The sequence below is a fragment of the Trypanosoma cruzi genome, genomic scaffold (genome assembly GCF_000209065.1).
Source record: "Trypanosoma cruzi strain CL Brener 1047053517119 genomic scaffold, whole genome shotgun sequence".
NCBI classification, from domain to species: Eukaryota; Euglenozoa; class Kinetoplastea; order Trypanosomatida; family Trypanosomatidae; genus Trypanosoma; species Trypanosoma cruzi.
Window position 1 is genome coordinate 55,469 of NW_001849310.1, and position 9,269 is coordinate 64,737.

Consider the following 9,269-nt stretch of genomic DNA (forward strand, 5'->3'; position numbering starts at 1 on the left):
CAAGCAGAAGGAAAAGCACACGGAGGGTTCCACTGTCAGTGAGAGCACCGGTGAAGAGGATTTGCTTGAGGGATTCTACCCCGGGCCGTACAAGGTCGAACGGGAGCATCGTTTTTCCAGTGGTGTCGTTTTTATCTTGGAGAGAGAAGACTGTTTTGCTTGTAGCGACAACAACAACGAGGGTGGGGACGTGACAAACGACGTGCGGCGTAGTAGACGCACCTCGGCGGTACCTCAAGTTGTGCCGATGAAGTCACCGATCATTTGTTCTCCACACAACAAAGAGGTATTTAATCAGCATTCCACGTTGCCCATACCGCAGCAGGATGGCGGCTGGCAAAATGTAGAAGACGCTGACGACAATCAGGGGCAGGAGACGAAGAAGAGTCTGCAGCGCCATAGTCTTTCTATGGATCAATACGCCTCTTTGAGTTTGTCCAGCATTTATCGCCCAACTTCCCACAAATACGCACCGGATCCCAACAAGATGTTCTGCCCAATAACCAACGTCTTCCGGCTGCGTCAGCATTTTCCAGACTCGTCCACTACGACAAGCGATGATGATGAGGATGGTGAGTTTGGCTGCGATGGTGGCTATAAATTCTCTGACTATGGATGGGAAAGGGAATAGAAGGACTGGTGAATGAGGACAGTGGATCGCATGGCACCTCCATTTGAATTGAAATGGGTGCTTTTTATTACTGAGTGCTGTAAAAGCTAAGAGGGCGAGAAAGAGGGAGTCGGCATGACCCCAATTAAGGAACAAGTGGATTGTCTCTGGCGAAGGAGGGACTCAAGCAGCCCCCTCTTCTTTCTCCCCCTCATCAAAAAGAAGAAGAGAAACAGTGACATCCATGGGGCAATTCTCCCACATAATTTACACAATTTGTCTGTGTCTGTGTCTGTGTGTGTGTGTGTGGGAGTTGTCTGCGTGTGCCTCTTTACATGCCGGTAGGACAATTACTGAAGACCTTTCATTGTTATCATTCTATATATATATATATATGTATATGCATGTGTTTTTGGTAAACATGTTTCAATAGTACTTTTTTTTTCTTTTTTTTTTCTTTTGTGTGTCTGTCCAATTCATCGTTGTATAATTTCCATTTCAAAACTAAAGTTTTAGTCGCTTACACACCTCTCCTCCCACACACACGTGGAGGGCGGGGTGGGAGGCTTTATTTGGACCTGCACTCTTCCCACCGTTTTATTTTCATTTATTTATTTATTTATTTATTTATTTTGTTTTGTTTTTTGTTTTTGTGGTACTTTTCATGAAATGTAGACAATAAAAGGAATCATCATGAACACTCGATTGGCTGCTGCATAAATATTTATGCGGTTATAATGACATGATGGAGAAAATGTAATTGTGTTTTTCCTTTTCTTTTCCTTTTTTTCTCTTCCTTTTTTTTTTCTTTTTTTTAAAATTATTAATAATTAATTGACTGGTGAGGCGTTGATTATTATTATTTTTAGTTGTTGTTGTTTTTGTTGTTTTTGTTTTTCTTGTGTGCCTATATATATATATGTATATGTATATATTTATGTGCCTTATAGGCTTTACGTCCATGTGCGTGTCAGTTTTACCGTAAATTGGGTGTTTACCGGGGGAATCATCTTAGCGATGGGTGGAATGGGCGAAGTGAACGTGTAGAAGACATCCCAAACGGTATTTTATTATTTATTATTTATTATTTATTTATTATTTATTTATTATTTTTGACAAAAGACACAAGTGAACGTATTCACCATTTATAGGAGTAATGTACTCGGTGCATATGTGCATACACATGTATATATATATGTATATGTTTGACTGTAGTATACACAAATCACTTTCTTTTTTTTTTTTTTTTCATAGTTTTTTTCTTTTTTTTTTTTGTATGTGTGCGTGTTGTGAGCCCACTTTTTATTCCTCCTCTTTTTTTTTTTTTTTTTACATCAACGCCGCTTCAACGTCTCGGTTTTATTATTATTTTTCTTTTTCTTTGTGTGCATCTCCGCGGCAGAAAAGGAGGGAGAGGCCGCTGTCGACATGGCTTTACAACATGCATGTATGTTGTATACATATGGATGCTGTGACACATATGAGTGGCCTTCTTTTTTTCTTAATTTATTTTTATTTTTATTTTTATTTTGTGTGTTTTAATTGCAGCAGGGAAACTATCGGAGACACACGAGATTTGTGGAGCGGAGCAAAAAAGAAAAAAAAAAAAAAGAAAAGGAAAAATAAAATAAAAAGAAAGACCAACAGGCATTTAGGAATAAAGTGGGATAATTTGCATAGATACATACATACATGCATACATACCGGGAGGGAGAAGAATTCAACATGGACACTGTTGGGACGAAACCCAACACATCCCATGACGACAATGCCACACAGCATACTCGCCGTGTGATGTTTGCCGATGAGGTGGAGGCTCGTCTCCAGAGCAAAAATAATCATCACAGCAACGGTGAGGACGACGGATGCACACAACAGCACGTGGAGACCGCCACACATGCTGCAGTGGGCCATCCGCCAGCAGAGGGAGAGACGCAGTGCGGGAAAAACGAGCAAAAGGGCCGAAAGGGCAAAAACAACCGACGTCAGCGCAGGCACGGCGGCCATGCAAAAGCGACAGCGGCGTTAGTGGAGGCGATTGAGCTTGACGAGGAACTCGAGGAGAACTCCAATCAACTCCTTGACGACTACGCCATGCTGCTGGAAGCGGATGAGAACGCCAAGCGGCTTTCCGTGGAGGTGCAGCAGCTGCGGGAGCAGGAGGAGGTGTACAAGACACACCGCGCCCTGAAGGCGATGCGGCTCAACCAGGCCGTGGCGGAGCAGCCAAGGCGCCACGAAAATACGGAAAGCGGCTCCAGCAGGGACAACCACCGCGCGGGGACAACCGACGTGGCATGCGGGGACAGCACCCCGCTGGTGGAGCGGCCGCCACCGCCGCCGGCTGATGAGCGCGACGCAAATATTTCTAAAGCCCCGCCGGCAGCGAGTGGATTCTCCAAGTGGGCCACGACACTTTTGGCGGCACTCACAAAATACGGCACCGCGTGTCGTCATCATGTGTGGAAGCTACTTTTTTTTTTCGTCCTCGTGTTTGGCCGGAGACTTCTGCTTCGGTCATCCCCGTCGGCATGCATTCCCGCACGGCATCCATCTGCGCCTGCGTGAACACGCACGGGGGAAAAACAAAAAAAAAAAGTTCAGGAGCACCCCGTTCATCGAGACGAGGCCAACGGCAGCAAAGAAAAAGGAAAAGAAAAATCAAAAGGAGAGAAACAGGGCCTCTGCAACGTATTTTATTTTGGAATCTTCTATGCCATTTTATGGCGGTGTGACGGTGTGGCCCAACAATTCCTTTTAAATTCGGGGGGAGAGGGGCGGAACAACAGGAAGGGAGCATCACGCACCGCCCTCCCATTGCGGCGCATGCATTGGCAGTTGCATCCGGCCTCATATGGGGAGGAGACAAGGAGCAAAGATTACACGACTGGACGGGACTCTGAAAAAAGAAATAAATTTTTTTTTTTTTTATGGGAAGAAAATGTTTCTTTCTTGCCCTACCTTTGTTTCTCCATGTGTGTATACATGCATACATATTTATACATGGATAGTATATTTTTTTTTATCCCCCCTCCCCCTCCCCCCTTTACAACGCAAACAACTACAGAATGCAGGCAAAAACACGGAAAATTGGTAATTTTAAATGCCAATACAGCAGTTAATTAATTAATTATTTAAACCTGTATACATTTGCATATATTTTTGCCTTTTCTTTACATTTTTTGTGGGGAAAATAAAAGGGGAAAGAAAAGGTACAAATTGAGGCTTTTACGACGATAGGTGGCTTCACAATCTCATGATTCATGCGAGACAAACAAATTCAAATAGCCTGGGCGTTTTTTTTGTTTGCTTATGTTTGCCACAGGTGTGTGTCTTTAAGTGAGTGGAGGCGTAGCAACCAAATGAAAAGTTGCTCGGCACGATATGTGCACGAATGATTCGTTGTTGGCCACTTCAATCAAGGCCTACAAGGCCGGGATGGTGACTGCATTGTGATCGCGCAGCCACACGGTTGGCTTTGGGGTGAGGCTGGACCCCATGCAGCCGGTATTCGCCGCTGTGACAGCCGACATCCGCACGGTGATTTTCCAGTGCATGCAGACGGACCTCGACGTCCCTGCTGTTGTGTGGCCTGTAGGCGACGAGACGCCGCTGGATGCCTGGCCACTTCTGCGGCGGCAAAAGTTACTGGCTTTGGGTCCCTGCACCGGTTCGGCGACGGCGCGTTACTGGGAGTCGCACCTTCACTTTTTTTTTTTGCACGAAACTCATTTCTGGACTGTACGCTTACATTACGCACGCTGCTGCATAACTGCGTGTGTACTGTCTTGACTACGTGTATTGGACGGATATTTCCTGCATGCACGGGGGCATGCTGTTGCTTTTGGCTTGACGAAAGGTATGGGCTTCGTGCTGTGTGGGGCTTTCAAGCTACTCAGTACGGGGGCTTTTTTGCCGCTGCTTATTTGCAGTCTTTTTTTTTCTTGTTTTTGCGTTGCCGGACGTTGATATCATTTGCTTGGGTGGTTGCCTGTTCTTGTGCAGGCGGCTTGCGACCTTGCCCTTTCTTCTCGCCGATTGGGGAATTCCTTGTGCCGCAAGCGCGCGGTACATTTTTTGGTGCGGTTTAAATCCTCTACGCATGCCACACTTGCCGTTCTTCTTTTACTCTTTTTTTTTTTTTTTTTGAAGTTTTTGGGGCCGACAGTTTACGGCGCGACGGATGGAACGGTGCTGAGGGGCCTCTTTTTGAGTGCCGATGGAAGTGATTTTGTCTTTTTTTTTCTCCTTCCGTTTGTTTGTGTGTGGCTGCATTTTCTTTTTGGTTGATTTTGTCTTTCCGCCACTTTATTGCTGGATGAATGCCGACCGCAGTGCCGCTGCTGCGCATGCTTGCGTGCGATTTTCACGGGTGTAGCGAAGTGAAGGTGGTGCATGGCTCTCATTGTGGATGGCATCTTTTCTGCTCCTGTAACCTTTTTTTTTTTGTACATGCATGAGTGCGTATCCACATATATGTGTTTCCTTCTCATGTAAATAAATAAATGAATTAATTTATTTATGCATGTCCTTTTCTTTCTTTTTTTTTATTTTGCCGCAAAAGTTGTCTTTGAGTGCATTTATTCACTCACTAACGCTCATAGAGGGGGCGGTTACACGTGTTATCACGGATTGTCCGGGTCCCACGGTCCTGGCCACTTTTCAATGAATTCCATCCACGCGCTGCTCGAGCTGGGGATGCAGCGAAGGAACGTGGAACGCGAGTCGAGGAATGCGAAGAAGGAAAACGGCGAGGCAACGAAACAGCGGGCGATGGGTATTGTGAGCGCCATTGAGGCCAAGCAACAAATGCTACTCAGGTCGTTGGCACAGCGCTTCGTGTACCCCGCATCGGAGTACCCGCCGACAACTGAACTAGCGGAGTTGTCGGATGTATTCACAAATCTGCTGCGGGATGTCGTGGAGCAGGGAAAAATTTTTTTATTGTACAATTGTTCATCAGACGCCTGCGAGGCCCGGCGATGCACGTGCGCCAAGGAGGGTGCTGGCGAGGTTGGCGACTGCAGCAAAGGACGTCAGCGCGGTGAAGAGAATTGTCGTCGGTGTTCCAACTCCGGTCGGGGTTTGTTGGACGTTCTTGGCAGAATTTCGGCGAAGGTGCTGCACGAGAGCCACGCAGGGGCGAATTCATGCGTCGACAACATTCCATTAATTGAGCAGTGGGATGCGGAGCTGCAGGCCGCACTGCACCATGTGGGGGACGTCGTTAGCCAGGCTCATACCGAGATGCTGGTCGTGCTTGACGCTCTGAGCGATGGCCGGTTTCCGTACCTGACAAGCGGCAGCTCCACGAAGGAGAGCCCGCCGCTGTGGACGGAGATTGTCCGTCTGTTTGAGGACGCATTTGAATCTGTTTTGACGGATGTAGTACGGCTACTGCTGTGGTGCATTCACCAGCATCTCTTAGGCCGTGGTGGGCTGGCAGCTCGCCCACTGTTTGCGGTCAAGTCTCACTGGTCGTACTCCGCTTCCAGTGTCGTCACGTGCCCGTTGCCGTCGGAGTTGCACGAGCGCCTCATGCGAAGATGGAAGAAAGAGCTGATATGGATTGTGGTGCCTGAGTTTCGCCTGAGCCAAATGACGAAGCGGTCGGTGCCGATGTTAGGACGCGTCAAGCGACCGATGCTGCGGACCATGTTTATGGAGGATTCAGCGAATAATCGTCTGTGGGAGGCGTTGCACTACGCCACAATCCAGCGTTGTGACGAATTGCAAGAAACCGTGAGGGGTTTAACCAACACGTATTCCTTTTACTTTTCTCACGAGGAGGAGTACTACCCCCAGTTGGGTGCTCAGCGTCTGCGGGAGTTGGTGAATACAGTGCGGAGTTATGGCATGAATGGCGTGAAGCACGCTGGCGCCGGAGCATTTGTCGTGCAAACGGAGGTTCTGCAGCAGGTGGCGCTCAGCAAATTAGAGCCTGCATTGAAATCCGCACTGGTGACTACAGTGCCAGCGACGATGCGTGGCGATGAGGGGATAACGGTGTTCCGCTGGAAGGCACTGATAGATGTAAAAGATGACGCGTCGCCTGCGGGTTCGCTGAGCAATCGACTTAACGCCTTTCGTGCGGGGCGGAAGGTACTCAACAAGTACGACAAGGGCCTTGAGCCGTTAGCGCACACGCAACGATTTTTGGAGGAGCAGCGGGCAGAGGTGAAACGCATGTGTCAAGGAAGGGGCACGGCATTGGAGGAGGGAGACAAAACGCAGGCCGAGACAAAGCAGAGCAATGGCAACGGCTCTACCGAAGATAACAATAGGAGTGCTGCGGTGGCTGCGTCTGCAGCTGTTTCTAGGCGGTATAATAACAGGTTTGCTTCTTCATCGATTTCACCTCCCATACTCAACAAATTGGGTAAACAGCCATTGGCCGCTAACGCCATGGCCATAGGGAAGAAAATAGGCTATGAGACGACCCTGCCGGCGCGGGTACTTCCAAGTTCCGCCTCAACGACGACACAGAGCACACATGAAGAGAAAACGCCACCAGGCTCCACAAGCCATGTATCCCCCTTGCATCCACAGAGCGGCAGTGGTAGGAAAGGGGGATGGAACTTCTCATCAGGGCACAGTTCTGAGGTACGCCTACCGACTTTGAGGAATTACACGCCTAGCTCTAGTCAGCAGTTCATCAGGACTAGGCCGGCATCCAGGGAAGCCATTGCACAGAATGGGCGTGAGGAGCAAACAGCACCCGTCATGAGCTGCGTTGACATTTCCAAGCAGAGTGGCGAGGAACAGAAGAGGCCGGCGTCTAGAGAAGCCATTGCAGAGAATGGGCATCGGGAGCAGCCGACGCCCGTCGCGACCAGCGTTTCCAGCGGCGTTGAGAGGGATTTCGCAGACGACCCGGTGGCCGCAGAGCCTGACCCACTTACCGCGAATTCTACCCTTAACTCGCCCCCGAAAACAGCTTTCGTAAATGCCGCTGCTGCAGAGTCGGCAAAAAGACGAGTTTTGAGTCTAAAGAAGGTGTGCCCGTTTCTCCCAGAAGTGCCTTTTTCAGGAATTTTCCTTGAGGATCTGAACCTTACTGACCCGCGCGTGGAGGCTGCCATGAACCGTATGCGAGCCGTGCGTGGCAACGCCTCAGTGACGCGGGACTATCGCTCGATTGCACTGGTGGAAGACTCCCTCTGTGCCGTGGTCGAGTCCATTGCCGAAGAGATGTTTAATGCAACGTCGCGAATGCTGTCGCGTTACCCATTTCTTGAAAGCCGCGTGAGAGGGGTGCTACTTGGGAATATTCCCGAGCTGGAAACGGACGAGGACATTCAATCGCTGCTCATGATACGCCGCGACGCAGAGAGGGCGCGGAGGTCAACGGCGAGCATTGACAAGTGCCTGCGGGAACGTGCCGAGGCGTTGATAAACGACATTCCGTACGTTGTGGAACCTGAGCGCTGCAGTGCACACCCATTTTTGCTCGCGGAGCCTTCTGCTTCCTCTGCCACTTCTTACCGCTCACGCGATGAGAAGGCGAATAGCGATGGGGACGACAGCAGAGCGACGCAAAGGGTGGGATTACAAGTGACAACCCCACCGGGGCCGGATGCCACGAGTGAAGTGGACAAAACACCACAGGCAGAAACGGTTTTAAACGATGGGGAGCCACACCGCGCCATGGACGGCAGGGAGGAGCAGCCACGGCAGTCAAATGGGCAGGAGCAACCGATGGGGGCGGTGGTAAAGCCGATGACAACGGGTGTTTCCACGTCGCAACCCCTTGCAGCAGACCCCGGGCAGAAAGTCGTTGAAAACAACGGCGAATTGTCTTCTGAAAGGCCCTGTGAGAGTCATTTACCGCAACGTTCATCGTTTGCCAGGGCACGGATGGGAGGTGGCGCTCCGGCATGCTCTCAGACCGTTGTTCAAGCAACGGAGGAGAAACAAAACTTCTCGATACCACGAGTCTTTGTCGCGGACACTCCTTTGCCGGCGGGAAGAACAGGCAGGGCGAGTGAACAAGTTCAGTTATTGTCATCCAAACCACCTGTTGGGCAGGTTGCAAATGCGTCACGGGAAAATCCAGTGCCGCCTTTCTACAGGCAGGGGGGAAAGTCTTTTTCTCTGCCTCTAGAAGAGAAACAGGGCACGAATGAGGTCGTGCAGAGAGCACCTCACGGAATTCCCACATCCAACAACATACAGTCGTTGACTGATTTCTCCATTGAAAATCAGAAAATGACTCCCTGCGGCCCAACGTTTGGTACCGTGAGGCGCTTCCTAGAGTCTGAGCGTCAGGAGCTGGAGAGGCTGGAGTCTATTCTTGGAGGGGTCCGCCGCGCTGGCATGGGTTTGAAAGAGGGCAAAGGACTACCGAAAGTGGACGCCGCAAAGCAAATGCCCTCCGAGGAAGTGGGAAAGCGGAATTCAGCGGAAGGTATGCAGCAGGCCGCGGGGAAATCGCAGACGGGGCTTTCGAAAAAAACCTCCTTGTCGTTTTCAACAACACCTAACGTATCGGCTGATGGAAACGGGTCGGTGGGCCTCTCAACGCCGCAACCCGCCGCCGCAAGGCGGGAGTGCGCCCAGTTGGGTTTGTTATTTGAGCAGCTTCCGTACATGCGGAGAAGCAACGAAGGAAATGAGTTATTGCGTAAACTTATTGAAGAGCGACGGCGAGTGTCCGAAG

General features: G+C 49.8%; 3 protein-coding genes across 3 annotated transcripts, besides 20 other annotated features; all 3 read left to right on the top strand.

Annotated features, from left to right (window-relative positions):
- Tc00.1047053506907.40 (uncharacterized protein) lies at positions 1 to 631 on the top strand (the record flags this gene model as incomplete). The annotated part of the gene is made up of 1 exon (XM_800808.1): positions 1 to 631. A coding segment is annotated over one exon (631 nt), but the record flags the coding sequence as incomplete, so codon positions are not given.
- Positions 1 to 1,774: a sequence feature (heterozygous, Esmeraldo-like haplotype).
- Positions 888 to 919: a microsatellite.
- Positions 990 to 1,020: a microsatellite.
- Positions 1,047 to 1,071: a microsatellite.
- Positions 1,213 to 1,243: a microsatellite.
- Positions 1,376 to 1,426: a sequence feature (A-rich).
- Positions 1,479 to 1,513: a microsatellite.
- Positions 1,521 to 1,551: a microsatellite.
- Positions 1,681 to 1,718: a microsatellite.
- Positions 1,775 to 1,808: a sequence feature (haploid, non-Esmeraldo-like haplotype).
- Positions 1,777 to 1,815: a microsatellite.
- Positions 1,809 to 2,382: a sequence feature (heterozygous, non-Esmeraldo-like haplotype).
- Positions 1,840 to 1,884: a microsatellite.
- Positions 2,116 to 2,141: a microsatellite.
- Positions 2,201 to 2,248: a microsatellite.
- Positions 2,286 to 2,314: a microsatellite.
- Positions 2,303 to 3,178, top strand: Tc00.1047053506907.30 (hypothetical protein, conserved; the record flags this gene model as incomplete). The annotated part of the gene is made up of 1 exon (XM_800807.1): positions 2,303 to 3,178. One exon carries the CDS (start codon positions 2,303 to 2,305, stop codon positions 3,176 to 3,178), a length of 876 nt encoding a protein of 291 aa, XP_805900.1.
- Positions 2,383 to 9,269: a sequence feature (areas not merged during assembly with more than two copies in the genome that could not be assigned to a particular haplotype).
- Positions 3,520 to 3,542: a sequence feature (AT_rich).
- Positions 3,729 to 3,749: a sequence feature (AT_rich).
- Positions 5,105 to 5,133: a sequence feature (AT_rich).
- Tc00.1047053506907.14 (hypothetical protein, conserved) lies at positions 5,132 to 9,269 on the top strand (the record flags this gene model as incomplete). The annotated part of the gene is made up of 1 exon (XM_800809.1): positions 5,132 to 9,269. A coding segment is annotated over one exon (4,138 nt), but the record flags the coding sequence as incomplete, so codon positions are not given.